This window comes from Mobula birostris, chromosome 2 (assembly GCF_030028105.1).
Source record: "Mobula birostris isolate sMobBir1 chromosome 2, sMobBir1.hap1, whole genome shotgun sequence".
Classification (NCBI taxonomy): Eukaryota; Metazoa; Chordata; class Chondrichthyes; order Myliobatiformes; family Myliobatidae; genus Mobula; species Mobula birostris.
In genome coordinates, this window is record NC_092371.1 from 15,079,704 (window position 1) to 15,103,495 (window position 23,792).

At 44.1% G+C, this 23,792-nt stretch overlaps 1 protein-coding gene across 1 annotated transcript; it reads left to right on the plus strand.

Moving 5' to 3' along the window:
- The first annotated feature begins 18,498 nt into the window (after nucleotides 1-18,498).
- LOC140207863 (immunoglobulin lambda-1 light chain-like) lies at nucleotides 18,499-21,062 on the plus strand. The gene is made up of 3 exons (XM_072276415.1): nucleotides 18,499-18,658; nucleotides 18,783-19,136; nucleotides 20,472-21,062. Exons 1-3 carry the CDS (start codon nucleotides 18,610-18,612, stop codon nucleotides 20,798-20,800), a joined length of 732 nt encoding a protein of 243 aa, XP_072132516.1. The 5' UTR covers nucleotides 18,499-18,609; the 3' UTR covers nucleotides 20,801-21,062.
- Nucleotides 21,063-23,792: the final 2,730 nt, after the last annotated feature.

Consider the following 23,792-nt stretch of genomic DNA (forward strand, 5'->3'; position numbering starts at 1 on the left):
AATTCTGAAAAAAGGAACACACCACTGAACTTAAATAAAAACATAGTTCAGAAAAATGAAGCGAATTTCACCATCAAAGAAAGTTGGTTTACCAGTGGAAGAGCATAGCCCTCCACGGTTGCTATCCTGACAATCAGAGCAATCTAGATATCTACAATCGAGCGTCTAAACCCTGACTCAGAGTTGGAGACCTCTTCCTAGAAATCGAATAGTTCTTGAGGCAATACCAGACCAGATGGCTAATACAAAGACATCAAAAATACAGAATAAAATAAAAAGACATTCAAGACGATAAATTCAGAAAATGCCAAGAAACCAGAAACAATCTAACACATCGCAGGACATAGGAACCTTCAGTAGATTAAATCAATTGAATTACTTACTCATGCACATCATGGACCAAACATCATTTAACGCAATTTAGCTTTAGATTACGAACTCAAGAGAGAGAATACGTTACTATAAATTAAAGTCTGATTCAGGATTAGAGCCAGAGTTCTACAAATTATTTGACCGATCCAGTATTACTGAGATCATAATTCTACCTCCTTTCCCATAGCATTGGAGAGGGGTGGTAACAGAAAAGTTAGGAAAATGTTTAATTGGATTACGGCAAAATATGAGGCTATCAGGCAGGAATTTGGAAACATAAATTGGAAACATGTTCTCAGGGAAACGTACGGGAAAAATGTGACAAACGTTCAGGGGATATTTGCGTGGAGTTCTGCATAGGTACTTTTCAATGAGACAGGGAAAGGACAGTAAGGTACAGGAACCGTGGTGTACAAAGGCTGTTGTAAATCTCGTCAAGAAGAAAAGAAGAGTTTAAGAAAGGTTCGAAACTAGGTAATGGCAGAGATCTAGAAGTTTATAAGGGTAACAGGAAGGAACTCTGAACCACTTACTTTAGCTTCAAGTTAATTTTACAGTATATTTTATGAACCACCACAGAGCATCTCTGTAAAAGTAGCATTCGTTACTTACACCCATTTGAATACAACTTTGGACTTTCCTCTGGGTCACTTGGATAAGTTGTGATTGTGTGAGGCCGAGGACTAATTCTCGCTCTATCGAAATAATAATTATCTCTCAGTGTTATCCACATTATGGTCCCTCACTTTGATCCCAGTACCCGTAGTTGTCCCACGCGATCCACGTTTATAGAATGGAGAGCAGTGGCTGTCCGCCAGATGAAATTAAGCTTCTTCTTTCCAGCGACTGATTAATTTACCTTGCGAGACGGTTTTATAATTCTTTGTCCCTGTTTGATTAATCAGTAACACTGTGTATAGTAACAGGTCTTGGGCAAGTAAAAAGCACACGTCAGGTTTGATGCGGTTGAAGGGAAGGTCTCCATCGCCTGTTCCCTGCACCTGTCCCGAGATTGAAGGGGCTTCGGTGCTTCCGGTGCAACTAGTTAACTGAACTAAATGCCTCATTCATTTCCTCTGTATAAGCGTTCAGGAGATGTAGCAGTCTCCCTGGGCTGCATAACCTGTTCGTTTATCTGACTCGAGGGATTCCGTTACAAGTACCTTTTCTTTGTCTATTGTTTATTCAAGATTTTTGGCATTACAAATGCTTCCATATTTTAGTTATAGGGTCAACATAATGGAAATACCTTCCGGTACATTAGCGAATGCAATGGGAAAACTTTTCATTCCAATTTGAACAGTTTTAGTTCAAAATTAACAATGCACTGAAGTCAACACGAAAGATGAAGGCATCAGGGGGCATAATGGAAGGGCATCAGTGGAGGGGAGGGTACTGTCGCATGCACACACTGTGGTTGTACAACTTGGATGGATTTCCCATTCAACCAAGGACCTAACGGCCCTGAGCAGCGCTCGAGGGGATGGACGAGAATTTTCTCCAGGAAGCAGAATTGATAGAGATCCCTCAAACGCCTTCACTAAAATACCCAAGCCACTCTGCAACTGGTTTTCCTATTCGTTACATCACAGCAGTAACCACAGCTCAACAATTAACTCATTAGTCCAGAACTAATTGGGCTGTCTGAAACAATGATAGGCGCTTTGGGGATGCAATCTACCTCTAATTAAATCCGGTGAAATCCTTTGGAAGATCTGGTCCGACTCAAACCAATACTTGATGTCTGCTGCCACCTTACGTTCACTTGCGGAAGCTCAAGCAACGGACTATCCTCAGAAAATGCTGGTGAACGCAGAAGGCCAGGCAGCATCGATAGGAAGAGGTACATTCGACGTTTTCACCCTGGACCCTTTGTCAGGACTAACTGGATGAACGGATAGTGAGAAATTTGAAGGTAGGAGGGGGAGTGGTGATATCCGAAATGATAGCAGAAGACAGCAGGGGAAGGGTGGATCAAAGAGCTGGAAAGTTGATTGGAAAAAGGGCTAACATGCTGGCGAAGGACCATGGGACGGGAAGCCTGGGGAGAAAGAGAAGTGGAGAGTGGAGTGGAGAGAAGGCAAGGAGTTATAGAGAGAGGGACAGAGGGAGAAAATCAAGAGTGAAAAAAGGGGGGAAATAAAAATATATATATATATATATATAAAAATATACATAATATAACCAAATAAGGGATGTGGTGTGAAGGCGAGGCGGGGCATTAACGGAAGTTGGAAAAGTCAAAATTCATGCCATCAGGTTGGAGGCATCCCAGACGAAATATAACGTGTTGTTCCTCCAATCTGCGTGTGGCTTCATCTTGACTGTAGAGGAGGCCGTGGATGACATATCAGAATGGGAATGGGACGTGGATTTAAAATGAGTGGCCACTGGGAATTCTTGCTTTCTCTGGCGGACGGAGCGTAGGTGTTCATGGAAACGGTCCTCCAGCTTGCGTCGGGTCTCGCCAATATATAGAAGGCCGCAGCGGGAGCACCGGACGCAGTATATCACCCCAGCCGACTCACAGGTGAAATGTCGCCTCATCTTAAAGGACGGTCTGGGGCCCTGAATAGTGGTGAGAGAGGCGGTGTAAGGGCATCTGTAGCACTTGTTCCGCTTTCAAGGATAAGGGCCGGGAGGGAGATCGGTGTGAAGGGATGGGAGGACGAATGGACAAGGGAGTCGACATATAATTCTTCGTGACTTCCGCCACCTCCAACGGGATCCCACCACCAAGCACGTCTTCCCCCACTCCCACCCCTACTGCTTTCCGCTGGGATCGCTCCCTACGCGACTCCCTTGTCCATTCGACCCCACCACTGCGTCCGTTGCTCCCGGTGCGTTTCGTGATGAACCCTCAGGCAGGAAGGAAATAAACAGTCACTGAATAGTGAAGGAATAATCGAGGCGGAGGGCACCTGTTTGGATTATTAACATTTTGGCAACCTCGAATTGTGCGCTGAACTACCTGTTGTCTATATGAACTATGCGAATCATTAACAAGATTGGGCACGCTGGGCTGGTGAGGAGGCTTGGATAAAGGTGCCAGGTGAGTGAAGCAATTGCCTATTCAATAAATGCCTGTGTGACATTAGACGGACAGTGCTTCTGAATTGTCCTTCTTCAGTTTGGAGGACTGTTCCCGCTGGTGTACAGCCGAGACCGATACTTGTTCCACCATTGGAATATTGGGATAAGAAAGTAGTTTACATCGTTTGCAAGTTACACTTGGAGGTAATAATGCAGGACATGGCGTGGCAAGTGGCAGAACCCTGGGGAGAGTTGTAGCTTATACAGATATAGGGGCATCGTTTGTGCAAGGTATGATGCTGGATCACGCTGTGCGAAAACAACTGTCAATGCCACACTGAAAACAGGTTGGGCTCAAAGAATTGATGGGGCTCTGAGAGAGAGAACTTCGTAAATTGATAATCCCAGACTGAACAGGGTCACGTCACAGTTACTCACTCTGTCCACTATCACTCATCCCACCAGCATTCAAAAGAGGAATCACACCTCGCGTCCCCTTTGCTGTTAATTCAGTATCTTCTCATTCAAAGTCATCGCTCTCATTTTCCTAAACTACAGGGAGTTTGGTGTCTTTCTCTTTCTCAGCCCCAAAGTCCAAGTCAAAGCAAATTAATTACCGAAGTGCATATATGCAGCATATATAATCCTGAGACTCATTTTTGAGAGCATTCGCTGACAAGAAAAAAGAATCACAAGAGACTCAATGAAAACCGCACACAACAAGCACTGGCAAGTAACCAATCCGCAAAAGAGAACATAGTGTGGAGAGACATCAAAGAGAAAAAGCACGTAATATTCGTAATAAATAAATAAGCAATAAATGTCAAGAGCAGGATCTGAACAGTGAGCGAAAATGAATCCACGGGTTCAGGAATCCGTTGAGTTTTGTGGAGAGTGAATTTGGGTGAACGGATCCCCATTTGTTCAAGGCTCTAAGGCTTTAGGGCTAATAACTTTTCCAGAATCTAGTGCTGTGGGATGAATGCTAGAGTACCACTTCCGTGACGGCAGGAGCGAGAAGGGAGCATAACCTGGATGATAGGGCTGATTGACGCTGCATACTGCTCTCCTGAGAGAACACCACTTTGAGATGTGCTCAGTGGTGGGAAGCGTTCGACGAGTAATGGACTGCACTGTATGCAATAATTTCTTAGACTTTTCCATTAGAACATAGAACATAGTACAGTATTGCAAATCAACAAACCCTTCGGCCCACGATGCGGTGTCAAATGAATTTAATGGTTAATCAAAAGGCTAACTGAACTGATCTCTTCTGCGCACACCACGTCCTCGTTTTCTCGTATTCATGGGCCTATCGAAACCTCTCTTGAATACCCTCAATTACTCTGCCTTTACCACTCAGGCACCGCATTTCAGTATCCATAACATCTCCTTTGAGATTATCTCATCTCACCTGAAATGCATGTCATCTGGTATCAGGCATTTGAAATCTGATCCACAACATCTAGGTAAACCTCTTCTGCACTCTCTTGAGAGCCTCGACAGCTTTCTTATAACTGGGGGCCCAGAGCTGTATACAATACTCCCAGTGCGGCCTAACTGGATCTTTATAAGCTTCAACATAACTTTCTGTCTTTTGAAATCAATGTATCGGCTTATAAATACAAGCATTCTATATGCTATCTTAACCATTCAGTTAACCCACGAAACCACTTCCAGGGAGTTCGGAGCTGGACCTGAAGTTCCCTCTGTTCATCAGCATTGTTGAGGATCGCATCCATAACAGTCTACAGTCTCTTTGTTTTTGATCTAGCAATATGCAACACTTAACATTTGGCTGCGTTACACTCCATCTACTATTTCTCCACCCATGACCTCAAATGACAATCTACTATGCTACTCACAACACCAGTAGACTTCATATCATCTAGAACCTTACTGAACGACCCATGTACGTTTTCATCCGGGTCCTTCATATTGATCACAAACAGTCAAGGTCCCAGTACAAATCTCTGCAGAACACCACTAATCACAGGCCTCCGCCTACAAAAAGTCCACAGGACTACTGCCCTCTGTCTTCGAAGTGCAAGCCTGGTGTGAATCCAAATGGCCAATTCACTATGGATCCGTTGATTCTTCATCTTCTGAAATAGCCAACAGATGAGCGCCTGGCTTCGGCAAGAAGAGGCTGAGGACGAGCTTGCTCCCAGTGAGGTAAGGCCGGGTAAGCTCCTTAAATTAATCTAATTAACTTAGAAGGGCGAGCACAATTGTCCCTGATGACTACACCTGTAAAAGGTGCATCCAGCTGCAGCTCCTGACAAACCGAGTTAGGGAACTGGAGCTGGAGCTGGATGAACTTCGGATCATTCGTGACGCAAAGGCAGAAATAGACAGGTGTTACAGGGTGATAGTCACCCCAAAAAGTCAGGAGACAGGTAGCTGGGTGACTGTCAGGAGGGGGAAGGGGAATAGACAGAATGAGCAGAGCACCCCTATGGCCGTTCCCATCAATAATAAGTATACCGTTTTGGATACCGTTGGTGGGGACGACCTACCATGGACGAGTTGCAGTGATCGCATCTCTGGCACCAGACGGGACCCTCAGCTCAAAAGGGAAGGTGGGAAAAGAGGAGAGCAGTAGAGGATTCGATAGTAAGGGGGACAGATAGGAGATTCTGTTGGAGAGATCAAGAATCCCGGATGGTCTGTTGCCTCCCTGGTGCCAGATCCGGGATATGTCGGATCAAATTCTCAGTATTCTCAAGAGTGAGGGTCAGTTGGCAAATGTTATGGTCCATGTAGGGACCAATAACGTGGATAGGAAGAAGGAGGAGGTCCTGCAAAGAGAGTTTATGAAGTTAGGGACAAATTGAAGTACAGGACCTCCAGGGTTTCAGTCTTAGGATTGCTACCCGTGCGACGTGCCAGTGAGGCTAGAAATAGAAAGATAATGCAGCTAAATACGTGTCTAAGGAGTTGGTGCAGGAGCGAAAGCTTCACGTTTCTGGACAATTGGGGCTTGCTCCAGGGAAGGTGGGACCTGTTCCGACGGGACGGGTTGCACCTGAACTGGTTGGGGACTAGCATCCTTGCGGAAAAGTTTGCTAGTTCTGCTCCGGGGGTTTTAAACTAGATTTGCAGGGAGAAGGAAATAGATAGAGCAGATAGTGAGGTTGAGGAGGGTAAAGGTCAAGCGAGAACTGCAAGTATACTACATGGAGTAAAGCCAGATTTCACATATAAAGAGGTTCTGAAAAAAGAGAAGCAGAGCAAAGGGTGTAAAGGTAATAAGGTAGAAGGGCTAAAGGGCGTGTACTTCAATGCAAGAAGCATCAGCAACAAAGGTGATGAACTTGGATACATACATCGAATTATGATGTAGTGGCCATTACAGAGACTTGGCTGACACCAGAGAAGGAATGGATTTTCAATAGGCCTAGATTTCAGTGCTTTAAAAGGGATAGAGAGGGGGGAAACGGGAGGAGGGGTGGCATTACTGGTCAGGGATACTATTACAGCTACAGAAAGCGTGGGTCATGTAGCAGGATCCTCTTTTAAGTCAGTATGGGTGGAATTCAGGAACAGGAAGGGAGCAGTTGCTCTATTGGGGATATTCTATAGGCCCTGGTAGCAGCAGAGATACGAGGAGCAGTGTGTGAGGCAGATTTTGGAAAGGTACGAAAACAACAGGATTGTTTTCATAGGTGACTTTTACTTCCCTAATATGAATTGGCACCTGTTTAGTTCCAAGGGTTAAGACGGGGCAGAGTTTTTTTCAGTGTGTCCAGGATGGATTCCTGTCACAATATGTGGACAGGCCGACTAGCGGGGAGCCATACTAGATCTAGTACTAGGTAACGAACCGGGACAAGTCACAGATCTTTCAGTGGGTGAGCATCTGGGGGACATTGACCACAGCTCCCTGGCCTTTAGCATTATCGTGGAAAGGGATAAAATCTGAGAGGACAGGAAAATGTTTAATTGGGGAAGGGCAAATTATAAGGCTATAAGGCTATAACTTGCGGTTGTGAATTGGGATGATGTTTTTGCAGGGAAATGTACCATGGACATGTGGTCGATGCTTTGGGATCTCTTGCGGGATGTTATGGATAAATTTGTCCTGGTGAGGAAGATAAAGAATGGTAGGATGAAGGAACCATGGGTGACAAGTGAGGTGGAAAATCTAGTCAGGTGGAAGAAGGCAGCATACATGACGTTTAGGAAGCAAGGATCAGATGGGTCTATTGAGGAATATAGGGTAGCAAGAAAGGAGCATAAGAAGGGGCTGAGGAGAGCAAGAACGGGGCATGAGAAGGCCTTGGCGAGTAGGGTAAAGGAAAAAAACCAAGGTATTCTTCAACTATGTGAAGAATAAAAAGATGACAGAAGTGAAGTTAGGACAGATTAGATATAAAGGTGGTAAAATGTGCCTGGAGGCTGTGGAAGTTAGCGACGTCCTCAATGAATACCTCTCTTCGGTATTCACCAAACAGATGGAACTTGATGACGATGAGGACAATAAGAGTGAGGTTTATGTTCTGGAGCATGTTGATATTAAGGGAGAAGAGGTGTTGGAGTTGTTAAAATACATTAGAACAGGTAAGTCCCCGGGGCCTGACGGAATATTCCCCAGGATGCTCCATGAGACGAGGGAAGTGATTGCTGAGCCTTTGGCTAGGATCTTCATGTCCTCGTTGTCCACAGGAATGGTACCTGAGGATTGGAGGGAGGTGAATGTTATCCCCTAGTTCAAAAAAGGTAGTAGGGATAGTCCAGGTAATTATAGACCAGTGAGCCTTACGTCTGTGGTGGGAAAACTGTTGGAAAAGATTCTTAGAGATAGAATCTATGGGCATTTGGAGAATCATGGTCTGATCAGCGACAGTCAGCATGGCTTTGTGAAGGTCAGATCGTGTCTAACAAGCCTGATAGAGTTCTTCAAGGAGGTGACTAGGCATATAGATGAGGTAGTGCAGTGGATGTCATCTATATGGATTTTAGTAAGGCATTTGACAACGTTCCACACGGTAGGCTTACTGAGAAAGTCCGAAGGCAAGAGATCCAGGGAAGTTTGGCCAGGTCGATTCAGAATTGGCTTGCCTCTAGAAGGCAGAGGGTCGTGGTGGAGAGGGTACATTCAGATTGGAGGATTGTGCCTGGTGGTGTCCCACAAGGATCTGTTCTGGGACCTCTACTTTTCGTGATTTTGTTAACGACCTGCATGTGGGGGTAGAAAGTTGCGTTGGCAAGTTTACAGACAACAAAAAGGTTGGTGGTGTTGTGGATATTGTAGAGGGTTGTCGAAGAATACGGAGACGCAGAAGTGGGCTGAGAAGTGGCAGATGGAGTTCAACCCGGATAAGTGTGAGATGGTACACTTTGGAAGGACAAACTCCAAGGGAGAGTACAAAATAAATGCCACAGGACTTGGTAGTGTGGAGGAGCAGAGGGATCTGGGGGTACATGTCCACAGATCCCTGAAGGTTGCCTCACAGGTAGATAGGGTAGTTAAGAAAGCTTATGGGGTGTTAGCTTTCATAAGTCGAGGGATAGAGTTTAAGAGTCGCTAAGTAATGATTCAGCTCTATAAAACTCTGGTTAGGCCACACTTGGAGTATTGTGTCCACTTCTGGTCGCCTCACTATAGGAAGGATGTGGAAGCATTGGAAAGGGTACAGAAGAGATTTACCAGATGCTGCTTGGTTTGCAGAGTATGAATTATGATCAGAGATTAAGGGAGCTAGGGCTTTACTCTTTGGAGAGAAGAAGGATGAGAGGAGACATGATGGAGGTGTACAAGATATTAAGAGGAATATATAGAGTGGACAGCCAGCGCCTCTTCCACAGGGCACCACTGCTCAATACAAGAGGACATGGCTTTACGGTAAGGAGTGAGAATTTCAAGGGGGATGTCAGAGGAAGGTTTTTTACTCAAGTGTGGTTGGAGCGTGGAATGCATTTCCTGAGTCAGTGGTGCAGGCATATACAATAGAGAAATTTAAGAGCCTACTAGACGGGCATATGGAGGAATTTAAGGTGGCGGGTTATATGGGAGGCAGGGTTTAAGGGTTGGAACAACATTGTGGGCCAAAGGGCCTGTACTGTGCTGTACTATTCTATGTTCTATGTTAAATGCCTCACTAAAATCCAAGTAGACAGCATCCACAGTTCCACTTTCGTGAATCACGCTCGTACCTCTTCATGAAACCGTCAAGTTTGTAAGACACGGCCCTAATGCTCTTAACGAGACCGAACACGGCCTCCATTTTATCTCGAAATGCCCTGTAATATCAACTTGCTTAGAACTGATCTCTCTGTCCTCCACGTCCTTCTACTTGGTAAGTGGTGCATTTATGTCTGCAGGGCACTCTAGGGCATATCAGGCCAGGACACAATCAGTCCGTATGCTCTCTTCTTCAGGCATCTGTAGAAGTTTGTGAAAGTTTTAGATTACATGGCAAACGTTTAAAAACTTCTAACAAAGAAGGGACGCTACCGTGCCTTCTGTGTAATGGCAGTTTTGCGCTGGACACAGGACAGATTCTCTGAAATGGCAACGCTTAGGAATTTAATGTCGCTGACGGCGTCTACCTCTGATACCCCGATAAAGTCTGACTCATCTCCTTGTTCTAGCTGACATTGAGTGGGACGCTGTTTTTGTTACACCATTCAACCGGCTAAGCTCCCGACCGTATGGGTCAGGCCTATGAACGAGGGAAGCAAAAGGTACACGATCAGCATTAGGAATTATATTCGAAGGACAGTGGTGGGTAGGTTTAGTGAGTTGCTAGGCTTAGCGGTGGACTCGGGTAAAACTGCGCAGTTTAGAAGACATTGGGGCAGGTTCAAGGGTGTGAAAAACATGGGTGACATAAGCGAAATGCAAGGAAGTGGGCTTAGCACAGGTAGGCAATTTTATCGGCATGGACATATTGGCAACAATTCCGCGCTGTGTAACTACGTAAAATTAAGTGCCGGATTTTGTAACAAACAGGGACAGGGTTTTAGTCTCTGTCGTTAACCCGGGGTAGGATGAACAACTATGACCTGACCCACTCATTCAGAGGCTGTGGAGAAATCTCTCTCTCTCTCTCTCCCTCTCTCTCTCTCTTTCTCTCTCGGGATCCATTCAAAGCTGTTATTTCACACTCTTTACATTAAAACAACTTAATTGCCGGCAGCAAAAAAATCAAATTGTGAAAACGATTTTTCAAAGATTCAGTTTCATAATTTGTGTCTTCCGGTTATTGTACTTTCTAACTTTTAAAGTTTTTTAATATGTTCACCGTGTCTTCCACACCCGCCCCTCCACGTAAGTGTCCACCATTACCAAGGGGCTCAACGACCGCTCCACCTGCACGGCTTCATAAACAAAACAGGAACAGCAGCAATTTGCGTACATTTGCTAAATAAAGGCTCTGCCAGCACCGCTCGGTCCCCATGGGGAGATGAAGTGGATCGCAGCTGCATCAGTAACGCTCAGAGTCATGGGCTGCTTCACTCTGTGGACAATCTTGAGGGAGGGATTAACTGGACAGAACAGTGTCTGATGGTCAGGTTGGCTTGAAGGAAACGTCCCGGTTCATTGCCCACTGATTTTCCAGATCCCATTCCCCGTTCCCCATGCCGAATAAGAGCATTTACATTTAAAAGACGCCTTACACAGCGTAAAACTGCAGGACATTATGAGGTAACGTTTCCGAAATAAAAATGAGCGGCGTTATTGGACAAACGTTGAGACCGAGTCACATAAGCAGAATATTTATTTGGAAGAAACCTTCTCATCCCGTATCCAATATCCGCCCAATATCCCTGAGGAGATGGGAGCTGAACGGGGGGTGGGGGGGGGGGCTGGGTGGTGATGAACTAAAACACAGACAACAGAAGCCAGGGGTGAGGTCTGACAGTCCACTGTCAGTAACATCTACCTTTAGAAAGAAGTTCAGAATCTGAATCCGACTGATGTCTATAATCGCCAGCGAATGTGGTTGTTGTTTTTTTTTATTTTGTGGTTTTGTATTTATTTATTCTAAAAGTACATTGTACGTGTAATTTATTTATCTATATACAGTATATATAATTTAATAAATACAGTATACATTGTCAGTTTAGAAATCTAATGATGAATTGGAACAAGCTGTTCTTTAAACGCTAGTTTGTTTATTTATTTATTTATTTGTTTGTTTGTTTGTTTGTCTTCAGGCTTTTTCCTTCCAAAGTGGATGACCTCTCATTTACCAACATTGTACTCCATACTCTATCTGCCAGACCCTTGCTCAATCACTTAACCTATCTATACCTAACTGCAGATTCTTCGTATACTCTGCACAGTTTGTTTTTTGACTCAATTTAGTTTCATCTGCAAACTTACATACACTGCACACGGTCCCCTCTTCCAGACCTTTAACGTGTATCTTGAACAGTTGAGGGCCCAGTACCGACCTCTGCGCCACACCATGCACCACTGATTGCCACCCAGAGAAACATGCATGTATCCCAACTCGCTTCTTTCTATTGGTTAACCAATCATTAATCAATGCTAAAAATCACTCTCAACACTATGCATGGTTATCTTTATATGTGGCACCTTATCGAACGTCCTAGAAACATAGCAACATAGAAAACCTGCAGCACAATGCAGGCCCTTCGGTCCACAATGTTGTGTCGAATATGTACTTACTTCAGAAATTACCTAAGGTTATCCATAGCCCTCTATTATTCTAAGCTCCATGTACCTATCCAGGATTCTCTTAAACTACCCTATCGTATCCGCTTCCAGCACCGTCGCCGGCAGCCCATTCCACGCACTCATCATTCTCTGTATTAAAAAAAAAACCTCCCTTATCTCTCCTCTGTACCTACTTCCAAGCACCTTAAAACCGTGCCCTCTCATGCTAGCTATTTCAGCCGTGGGAGAAAGCCTCTGACTATCCAGACAAACAATGCCTCTTATCATCTTATAGACCGTTATCAGGTCACCTCTCATCCTCCACCGCTCCAAGGATGAAAGGCCGAGTTCACTCAACCTGATCTCATAAGGCATGCTCCTTGTAACATCCTTGTAAATCTCCTCTGCGCCCTTTCTATAGTTTCCTCAATCTTCCTGTAGTATGGTGACCAGAACTGAGCACAGTGCTCCAAGTGGCGTCTGACCAGCATCCTATATAGCTGCAACATTACCTCTCGGCTCTTAAAATCGATAGTGCAGTTGATGAAGGTCAATGCACCGTATGCTTTCTTAAACACACAGTCAACCTGCGCAGCAGCTTTGAGTGCCCTATGGATTCGAACCCCAAGATCCCTCTGATCCTCCACACTGCAAATTAATACTACATTCTGCCATCATATTTGACCTACCAAAATGAACCACCTCACATTTATATGGGTTGAACTCCATCTGCCAATTCTCAGCCCAGTTTTGCATCCTTTCAATATCCCGCTGTAACCTCATTGGTCATCGACATCTATACAGAATTTGACCGCACTTTCCCTTCTGTGGACAAGTCAATTCAGTATCCACAAACCAAGGTCCCTTTGATTCACTTACCTCCTTACTTTCTCAGTAATCCTTGTATCGGGCACCTTATCAAATGTCTTGCTGAAATCCATATACACTACATCTACTGTTCTACCTTCATTAATGTGTTTAGTGACATCTACCAGGCTTGTAATATATAACCTGCCTTTGACAAAGCTATGCTGGCTATTCCTAATCACATTATGCCTCTCCAAACGTTCATAAATTCCACCTCTCAGGATCTTTTCCATCAACTTACCAACCACTGAGTTAAGACTCACTGATCAATAATTTCCTGGGCTATCTCTACTCCATTATTTGAATAAGGGAACAAGATATGCAAGCCTCCAAGCCTCCAGAACCTCTACCATCCTCACTAATGATGCAAAGATCATTGCCAGTGACTCAACAATGTTCTCCTTCGCCTCCCATAGTAGCCTAGGCTATATTTAGCTCTTAATGTCTATATGCTCAAGCTTTTCAGACCGCTGTAAGTCGTCCCTGCAATCGCCAAGATACTTTTCCGTATTGAAAGGTAATTTACGTCTGGAAATTGAAGTAAGTAACGTCCATCTGTCCACCCTATCCATTATGTTGTTATATCCTCAAGGAACACCAGTATGCTTGAGAAACAGGATCTGCTTTTCTTTAATCCATTCTGCGACTGCGTGATAGATGTATTTCTTTCCATACTGCCGCGCTGTTTGTTCTTTAATGATAGCTTCAAGCATTCTCCCAGCTACGAAGGTTAGACGAACTGCCTTTTGCCTACAACCTTTTTTTTTATCACTGGGGTAACATTCTCCTTCTTTCAATCCACGGGGACCTGCCCAGACTCCAGGGAATTTTGGTAACTTATCATCAAAGCCCCAACTATAATCTTTCTCATTTCTTTCATTATCCTGGGCGGCGTTCTACCAATTCCAGGGGACTTGTCTGTCTTTGGCCCACATATTTACTTAACTCTACCCCTTTAGCGGTAGTATTTGTATCGAGGTTCTCACTTCCCATCGCATCCATTTCATCTCTCTTCGGCATGTTAGACGTGTCCTCCACTGACACAAAATTGTCATTCAAAGCCTCGGCCATTTCCTCAGTACCCAATATCAATTCCCCCCTCTCGTCCTTCAAGGAACCTACATTCAGTTAGGTCACCTTTTTCCGTTCTATATAATTGTAAGAAATATTATGCGTTTTTATGTTAAGTGCTAGTTTATTTACATAATCTACCTGCTCTTTTTTATTGCTTGCTTAGTGGCTCTTTGTTGCTTTTTAATTTTTTCCCAGCCTTCCAGTTTCACACTACTCTTGGCGACTTTGCAGACACAAGCTTTCAGTTTGATATTTTCCTTTATTTCCTTCGTTATCCATGGCTGGTTTTACCCGCCCTTACTGTCCTTGCTTTCAACGTTGGTTGAGCATCGTGAAAAATATCTTTGACAGTCTTCCACTGTTCCTTAACCGACCAGCCATCTAGCTTCTCTTCCCAATCTCCCCTATAGAAATTCTCCCTCATCCTGTTGTAGTCTCCCATGTTTTGGTACTGGTTTTAGATCGAACTATTGCATCCGCCATTTGTATGAGAAAATCAGTCATAATGTGATCATTCTTTTCAAGATGCTGCGTACCTATAAGAATGCTAATTCTACCTGTCTCATTGCACAAGATCAGATTTAAGAAAATATGTTTCCTTGTAGGTTCAGCAACATGTTGTTCAAGAAAGTTATCCATATGCATTCTATGAAGTCCTCCTTAAGACTATCTCGACTAATTTGGTTCATCTCGTCTACCTAGTTGATATCTCGCACGATAACTGCTGTTACACTCTTACATACCTGAGATATTTCGCGGTTCATTGCCTGTGCCAATGTAATGTTATTATTCAGTGGCCTAAAGATAACTCCTAGCAGTATTTTCCCTAAACTGTTTCTAATCTCTACCCAGATAGATTCAATGTTCTGCTCCTTAGATCTTCTATCGTCTCTCTCTGTCGCCCTGATCTCATTCTTGATTAAGAGGGCTACCCCATCGGCCTTACCACTCTGCCTATCGCTCCATACTACCTGATATCCTTGGACATTTAATTACTAATCCTCTCCTCCCTGCAACTCCGTTTCTGTAATGGCCAGTAAGTAATACGCCTTTATTCTGATTTGTGCCACAGGTTCACTGGCCTTGTTAGAAATGCTACGGGAAATCAGATTAACTGCCTTTACACTCGTTGTGCCTTTAAAATCGAGTAATCTTTGTCTCTTACACACTGGAATTTTCTGCACTCCGCCTATACTTTTCTCTTTTTTATCGTTTCCTTTTACGTTACCTATATGCACACGTTCCTCTTTTACATTATCCATACTTCTCCAGTCTGTTGAGCCTACCCCTGCTATTTAGTTTAAAGCACTACCCAGAACCCCAGTTATGTGATCCACCAGGATCCAGGTCCCATCACGGTCCAGGTGGAACCCGTCCCAATGGGACAGCTCCCGTCTTCCCCAGTGCTGCTGCCAGTTTCCCGTGTATTTTAAGCCACTTCTCCCACACCAAACCTTGAGCCACGCATTTAACTCTTTAATCTTCTTAACCCTTTTCCAATTTGCACTTGGCTCACGCAGTAGTCCAACTTTTTGTTTCTACTTTTTAATTGAATCCCGAACAGTTCAAATTCCCTCAGTAAAACCTCTTTCCTCGTTCCACCTACTTCGTTAATACCCACATGGATCTCGACACTGGATCTTTCTCTTCGAACCGCAAATTCCTCTACAGGTCAGATAGGATGTCCCGAACCCAGGCATCAGGCATGAAACACAGACTTCGGGACTGTGGTATCAATGGTTGCATTTCCAGGAATGTAGATACTCAAACTTTGGACATTTTCGTGGATATGGAGGGGGATATCAATAAATTTCCAGATTGCTAAATATGTTAGACGTCTCTACTTTCAAGGTGCAGAAACCGAACGGTACCAATTTTAACTATTGCGTGAAAAAAAGAGTTAGGGAGAGAGAGACAGAGAGAGCTCGATTGCTAGTGATAGTTGTGTATCACAGTGCTGTGGCTTTACTTGTTTCCCATGAGAAATGTTAGTGTATTGCCCGACTATTTCCCTTTATTTCTGCAGATTCAAACTGAATTGGTTGCAGAGTGATTATCCTTCAAATCCCTAGTCCTGACCAACGAATGGGAGAATATGTTTGTAACTGAGCAAAACGCGATTGGGGCCGCCTTGAGTATATCCTCAAATGATTAATCTCCGATGATAACCACCACAAGGAATTATCCTAATCTTTCAATTTTCAAAGGAAATACATCTCAGCACACCATGTATGTCTGGAAGGAACGGACAGTCCACATATTCAAAGGTAGTAACTTCATCATATAAAAGAGAGAGAGAGAGAGAGAGAGAGAGAGAGAGAGAAAGAGAGAGAGAGAGAGAGAAAGAGAGAGAGAGAGAGAAAGAGAGAGAGGAGGCAGGGCTACAAAAATACTGTTTTTCTGATCTTCCTTTTAGAGGGTTGGCGAAATCCATTATTAATCCCTCAGAACACTCAGGAAATAAGGATAGGTCGTAAGAGTGTGGAAAGAGCTACCATGGAAACTGAAAACTACAGGTTCTATTTCAACATTAAGAGGAAATTTGGGTAGAGGCATTGATAAGAGCAATAAGGAGCGCTAAGTTCCGGGTGCAGGTCGATAGGACCAGGCAGCATCATAGTTCAGCTTGGAATAGTTGAGCCGAAGGGCCAGTTTCTGTGCTGTAGTAATTCAGGAATCTAGTTCTCTGTGGCCCTAATGACAGCACTGTTGATGTATTGTACTGAGGTCCGATTTTTGAGTAATAGAAGAGCAGGCAACTGATGGAGGAATTGTCAGAATATAGAGTCATAACGTCGTACAACACTGAAGCAGGCCCTTTGACTCAACCAATCGATATCGAACTAGAAGGCCACACAATCTAGTACAATTTGCTACCTTTTCTCCCTTATCGCAACAAATCTTTGCAATACATGTCCAAATACCTATATACAAGCCGGTTAAATGTTGTAAATGTGTGTGCAACTAACAACTCATCACGTAGCTCATTACGTATGTGCCTGCCATCTCTTGAAAAGAATTGCTCCTCAGAATCCTATTAAATCTTTTTTTTTCTTACTTACGGTAAACCTATACACACTCGTTCTTCATTCCCCAACCTTGGGTAAAAGAAGACTAAATGGTCACCTCCGTTTGCTATTTGCGTTTATCTACTCTTTTCTAGGGTGACCTTTCAATCTCCTACGCTCCAAAGAAAAAAGTCCAAACCTATATGGCCTATCCTTATCACTCAGTTCCTCGAAACCTACACATATCTTCATAAATATTTGCTGCAAAATTCCCTACACAATGGTATTTTTTTCTGAATGCAACGTGACTAATACTGAAGACAATATCAACGGCGGCCTGATTAACGTCTAATACATATGCAACATTGTATCCCATCTCCGAAAGTAAGTGCTCTGGCTGATGCAGGTCATTTTGCCAAAAGATTCTTCACCGCATTACATACCCATGACTTCACTTCGGGGATAGAATTTTCGACGTGAATGGAATGGACAATTAAGAATTTAGTGCAGGAAGTTGGGTGACAAGTTCTATTTCAATAGAAAAGGGAGAAAGTGCGAGAGGCTAATAAAGGCAAAGCTACCCCGGCCTTATTTTTTCATGGTCCACAGTGCATTCCCGTTAAACCAGTGGAAAAGAGAATACTTTTTAGGGTGGTGGTGGGATGTTTTCCGGATTTTGCAGAGCAGCGGGAATTATGTCCAGATAATTGCACAGCTTTTTTTAATGTCATCGAAGGATTTATAGGATCAGATACGTGTCCAGTCTCCTGAATCAGACTTGATAACTTCACTCAACTAAGGAACAGACCGATTCCATAAAATATAGATTCACGTTCAAGGAATCTAGAACCCATGTTATTTAATGATATCCATCTATCTGTCTGTTTGTTTATTTAATTATTTTCATGTTTGCACAGTTTGTATTATTTTCTGCATTAGCGGATTGTCCGTCTTTATGTGTAGTCTTTTATTGATCCCGTTGTATTTCGTAGCGTTTACTGTGGATGCATGCGCGAAAATAAGTCTGAGGAAGGGTTTTTTTCGATTTTTTCTTTATACATTGAATCTTATGATCCCCAACCATGGGCTACGTTCTAATTTGTACCATAATTTAATAAGTACAGTGTTTTTTGGACAATGGTCAGCACTGGATGCTGATAGCGAAGGCATCAACCAGGTACGGGACGTGCATTGGGTCATTCTGACGATTTGGTAAGTGTGACAACGAATAATTTTGATCTCATTAGCAACTTGGGCAGAAAAAAATGCGCCTAATGGTCCCCAGTTTGTTTTTCTTTCAATGAATATCTGCTGATATACTTGCCTAAATCAGTTTACTTTGAGTACTTGTCAAACACATCCATATATGACACAACTGAAGATGAAACATTTTTGAAATTAATGGGTAAATTTAAAGATCGTCATTCATAGATACCAACGGCTGGGTGATCAGTCCCCGCCCTTCCTTTCCCTGGCGCCTCCCATTTATTAACACCCCGGTTAATAAACAGATCACGGGGCTGCGATTTGCAGAATCTGGAACCGGAGTCGCTCCCGGTGTTTGCAGAACAGCACGGTTCGGTCGGAAAATTGAGCGCTCGCTGTCTCCACCTGTCCGCAGTAATGTCCCGAGTACTCCATCTCCTGTGTGCTCTGCTGGTCCATTTATCAGGTAAGAGATATATTACGGATTATCCGTGAAAATTGCAATTACTACTCATTTTAACGCGTATTTATCAATTGGTGAGCCTTCTGTTAGATCCAAGTCACCCAATGGTTTCATTGTTTTGTTGCAGGTATCCTAACGGCCCCAGTCCTCAATCAGACACCAATGTCGGGTCCCGTCTCCGCGGGACAGACCGCCCGCTTAGAATGTCGGATGCAGAACGGTAACGTTGGAAGTTACTACATGTACTGGTACCGACAGCGTCCCGGGGAGAGACCGGAGTGGGTGATTAGACATGATACTGATGGTGATATATTTCGAGGGACAGGGATCACAAATCGATTCCAACCGTCCAGAGACACCTCCAGCAACAGTCACGTCCTGACCATCGGCAGATTGGAGCCCCGAGACTCCGCTGTTTATTACTGTCAAACGTGGGATAATGGAGTTATCTTCGGTCCAGGCACTATCCTGGATATAAAAAGTAAGTGACTCCCTCATTCCTTTCCAAGCAATTCCCATCACAGCCGGTCTTATTTCCCACCACTATAGAAATCCCTATATCCAGGCAATTCTGGTACCGTCTTAAAGCTGTGGCGGAGTACGACCTATCTCCTATCGGGACATGAGGACATTCCGTTCCACTAAAGAACCATGACTGAATTTAATGAATTTTTTTACACCATGTACATGCCGGCATTCAATCGCCTCAGTCTGATGTGGTAAAAGCCCAGACCGATCAGAAATTTTCGGAATTTAATCTACTGACCCCTTGTCCAGAACTGACGAAATCGGAGACAGCACAACTCACCCTTATACTTTCCCTAAGATATGCTCATGGATTTTTTTCCGATATTTCGAAGTGCTGTAAATGGTGGTTGTCGCATTCAGAATTGACTGCTTCAAATTAAAACCTTTAACGAGGTGGCAAACAAGGAAGGGAAAATGCCAATTTTTAAAGTTACATTGCAGGACAGCGGCTGAGTTCGCAGAGAGTGGGGCGGCAATAGGAGGGGTTCGTTTATGTCCGGGAGTTATTCTCGGTCTGAATTGGACGGCTCCTTGTTTCCTCGCCCATCTCCGCCCCATAGAACTGCTCGTATATTCCGCTATTTCCTCTGCCATCACTGGGCGGACGAATTTGGCCATCCTGAAGAGATGTTCACAAAATCAGGGACGAGCGAATTCGATATCTGGGTGTTACCGCAATTCAGTGCGGAATTCCACTCAGCCAAGTGACCAGTAACAGGGTCGTACCGGCTTTTTCGTGGTGGTGGGTGGGTGGGTGCTGGGGGGTCGTATTTGAGTAATTCTTAACCCGAATCGGAAATCTCTGTTAGAGAGAAAAGTCGATTCGAACTCCAGAATTTGCTGAGCTCCTTTACATAGCTGAAAGGGTCAATTCCGTCAATTCGTGGCCCAATTAAAGATCTAAGGAAATATTGCAGACAGGCAGTAAACACAAATTTACCGACAGACTAATAACCAGAAAGCACCGCGTGCAGGGTATAGATAGGTGGAATGAGTGAGGCTATTTCCTCCTCATTTTTGGCGCACGTGATTCCCCGCTCGGAAAGATAATGAAAGTTATAAGCGCACTTCGGAGTTGTGATTAACCTGGGAAAATCTTCACGGACATTATCATTCACCGAAACAATGACTGTATAACCGCCAGACATTTCACTCTTTGCCGTAATATTCGGTGGCTTGTGGTTTTTTTTTCCGTAGTAGAGTTGTTTTTTTTATTAATTCCGAGTTTCAGTCATCCCTAACACTAATATTTTTTTCTGTTCCCATCCGTCTAATCTCTCTCACACAGGCAGCGAGTCCCGGAGACCTTCAATTCTACTGCTCCCTCCCTCTCCGGAGGAGACAGCCACGGGTTCGGCTACTCTCTCCTGTCTGGTGAGTGGTTTTAAGCCGGGCTTGGTAGCGCTGCGCTGGAGCGTGGATGGAGTCGAGACTGAGAGTGGGGTGACCACAGGCGCCGTGTCGGCAGGCACCGACCAGACCTACAGGCTGAGCAGTTACCTGCGAGTACCCGCCGATGTCTGGAAAAAGGGTTCAAGCTATGCCTGCAGCGTGAGCCACAGCTCGTTGAGCTCGCCTTTGCGGAACACCATCTCTTCGTCGGCTTGTGCGCAGTAAGAACGCGGCGTCTGGCAGCACAGTCGGATTGTTAGCTCCTGCATAATGCAGTGAAACTCTCACTGGGACTGTGCAGCGACCTTGTGCAATGTAATTGTGCAGTAATATTTTAACGCAAACAATCAACCGTATAATAAGTTTGGAAATCACGGGATGATTGTCTGTCTTTCGCGACGCGTACTTCTCTGTAGAATTGTAACTGCTGTGCTATGTCTGAAATTCCACTATGTATAAAATGGGTAGATCTGCGTGTAGAAGGTGACCGTGTTGTGATTGGATTTTGTGATAAACACAGCTCGTAATAGAAAAGCAACTGCGGGTGGGTTATCCGTCCTCTGTCTTTACTCGGCTGTCCACAGTACGTCGGGAGTTTGCTAGCGTGTACCGTGCCATCTCAAAGTCGACTCACATAGAATTACACTCAAATCCACTGAAATATCCTATCCCGCCGTTCCTGCAGAATACTGATGTCTGTGTCCTACGCTGGCCTCATCGCCTTCGCTCGCCTCTCCACCATCACCGGATTCTTCATTTCCTCGCTGTCCTGCACCTTTGCTCTTCATTTCCAACCTTCTCAGTGGGAAGTACATCAATATTCTCACTGCCTTTTAGCGGTATTCTGACCACCACTGGGAGTGTTATACTGTCAGCTTTGTTTCACCGTGACGTTGGCATTCTGTCCATATGAAATTTTAGATTCTCTTCGTTCCTCCACAGAGACCAAACGGCCTCACAAACGCACATACACACACACACACACACACACACAAACCACAAACATATAATCTTCCAGGAAACACTTCTGAGAATCTACTGCCGATGGCTATATTAATCCAGGCGAAAGTATCTGCTCTATTACCAATGTGATGCATTTTTTTTCGTTCCGTCACAGGAATGATTTAAAGCTGTGGGGAGGAGAATAGTATAACGTAACAAACAGACACCAGAGCAGTTTATTCGGCCATTTTCTCCCACTACATCTTTCAATGCAATCACGGGTGACCTTCATTGCAGTTGCTGTTTGCTGCACTAATCCTTGATCCACTAAACTCTGAATATCTAAACATCTCTCAGTCTGGAACTCCCCAACAGTTACTGTGACGTCCGCTTCAAAGTCCAATGTAAATCTACTATCGAAGTATCTATATGTCACTATATACTACCTGGCGATTCATTTTCTCGTGGGCCTTGGCAGTAGAACAAAGAATTACTTTTCACGATAAGATCAATGATGAACAGATAAGCAACCAATGTGCAAAAGGAGAATAGTTGCACATAAATAAATAGATTAATAGATGGATGATAGATATATAAATTGATTGATAGATAGATAGATAGATAGATATATTATTTGATAAATAACTAATACATATAGCATGAGTTACAGTTACTGAAAGGGACTGCATAGGTTCTGGAATCAGTTCAGAAATTTGGCTTTTGAAGTCGCATGCGCTTTGTCAGCAGATTGCTATTTGAAAGCCCACACTGGATGATGTAGGGCCCAAGGCTTCTGTATTTGTCACATGGGATCGAGCTGCTAAACAAGGAAACAGCTGATGAGTGCATGTGAACGAAGGGATCTCATCGAGTTTGGTTCGAAGCGGGGAGACATAGAAACATAGAAACATAGAAAATAGGTGCAGGAGTAGGCCAGTCGGCCCTTCGAGCCTGCACCTCCATTCAGTATGATTATGGCTGATCATCCAACTCAGAACTCTGTACCAGCCTTCCCTCCATACCCCCTGATCCCTTTAGCCACAAGGGCCATATCTAACTCCCGACGAGCAGGAAAGACTAAACGGCAGCTGGATTAGTAAAACACACACAATTCAGGAGGAAATAAGCAGGTCAGGCGACATATATGGACACCCACTGCTGAAAGTAGAGTGGTGCTCCACAAACATCCTCCCAATCCCCAAAAAAAACACACAAGGAGAAGGGCTACTACCCAGTGATCTCTACGCTGGTGTTCTCCCAATATCCACGGGGAAGAAACGGAAGGGTTCATTCCAGGTTGTGAACAGTTGACTAATGGGCTTGTTCAGAAGTAAAAGAGCTTCCAACCAGAGATGCAGTGTTTGTAAACTGGCTGATGTTTGACAAGTGTATTTCACTGTTGAGGGTTGTGCGGTATTCCCGGTCGTATCCGGTCCCGCTTTTACAGTGGCGACCATGGCACAGATTTGCCATCGCCTGCTCAAAGCAGAAACGTCATCAACTGAAGAGATTCTGCAGAGTAACACATACAAAATGCTGGAGCAATTTAGCAGGTCAGGCAGAGTCTTTGGAAGCGATTAAAGAATCAACATACCAGGCAGAGTCTCGTCATCAGAACAGGAAGGGTCTCGGCAGGAAACATCGATTCTTTATTTCGTCACATTAACATTTCGTGACCTGCTGAGTTCCTCCAGGATTTTGCGTAGAAACCTCATTTGTCCTTGATGAGGTTTCTACGATGTTGGGGATGTGTCAACATGTGCCCTGACTTTCAAGAACCAGTAGTACCACATTAAGTCCTCTGATTCTGGAGCATGTGGACAACCGTACGCGACGTATGAAAATAAATTATGTCCATACGATAGGAATCAAATGAACAGTCGTGTATACGACGCCCTCACCTGTTTAGTTCAAATGATTAATATTTTTAACATTCGAAAACATCTGAGAAAATGCTGAGACAGTCAAAAGCCTTTCAACACATTCAAGGAGAGGATTTAGTACAAATGGGGAGGACGCTGTTGAGAGCACGGTCTGTGGTTTTGACCTCCATGTTTATGAAAGGGTATACTCGCATTGGAGGCAGTGTAGCGACGGTTCGCATTGTTGGCTCTGGAATAAATGATTGAATATAACAGAGGGGTTGGATAAGTAGTTCCCCCCTCCCCACACACACACACACACACAATAAAATCTCCAGCTTCAGCTCAGTTATAAGAAGCCGAGTTGGCGAATTCTCTCGGATTCGTCATCTTTACCTCCGCACACAGAGGTA

Bases quoted from the DNA above. Each gene is read 5' to 3' on its own strand.
- LOC140207863 (XM_072276415.1), top strand. From the start codon at position 18,610: ATGTCCCGAGTACTCCATCTCCTGTGTGCTCTGCTGGTCCATTTATCA. The intron at 18,659-18,782 runs GTAAGAGATATA...GTTTTGTTGCAG, and splicing joins TCTGCTGGTCCATTTATCAG to GTATCCTAACGGCCCCAGTC. The intron at 19,137-20,471 runs GTAAGTGACTCC...TCTCTCACACAG, and splicing joins CACTATCCTGGATATAAAAA to GCAGCGAGTCCCGGAGACCT.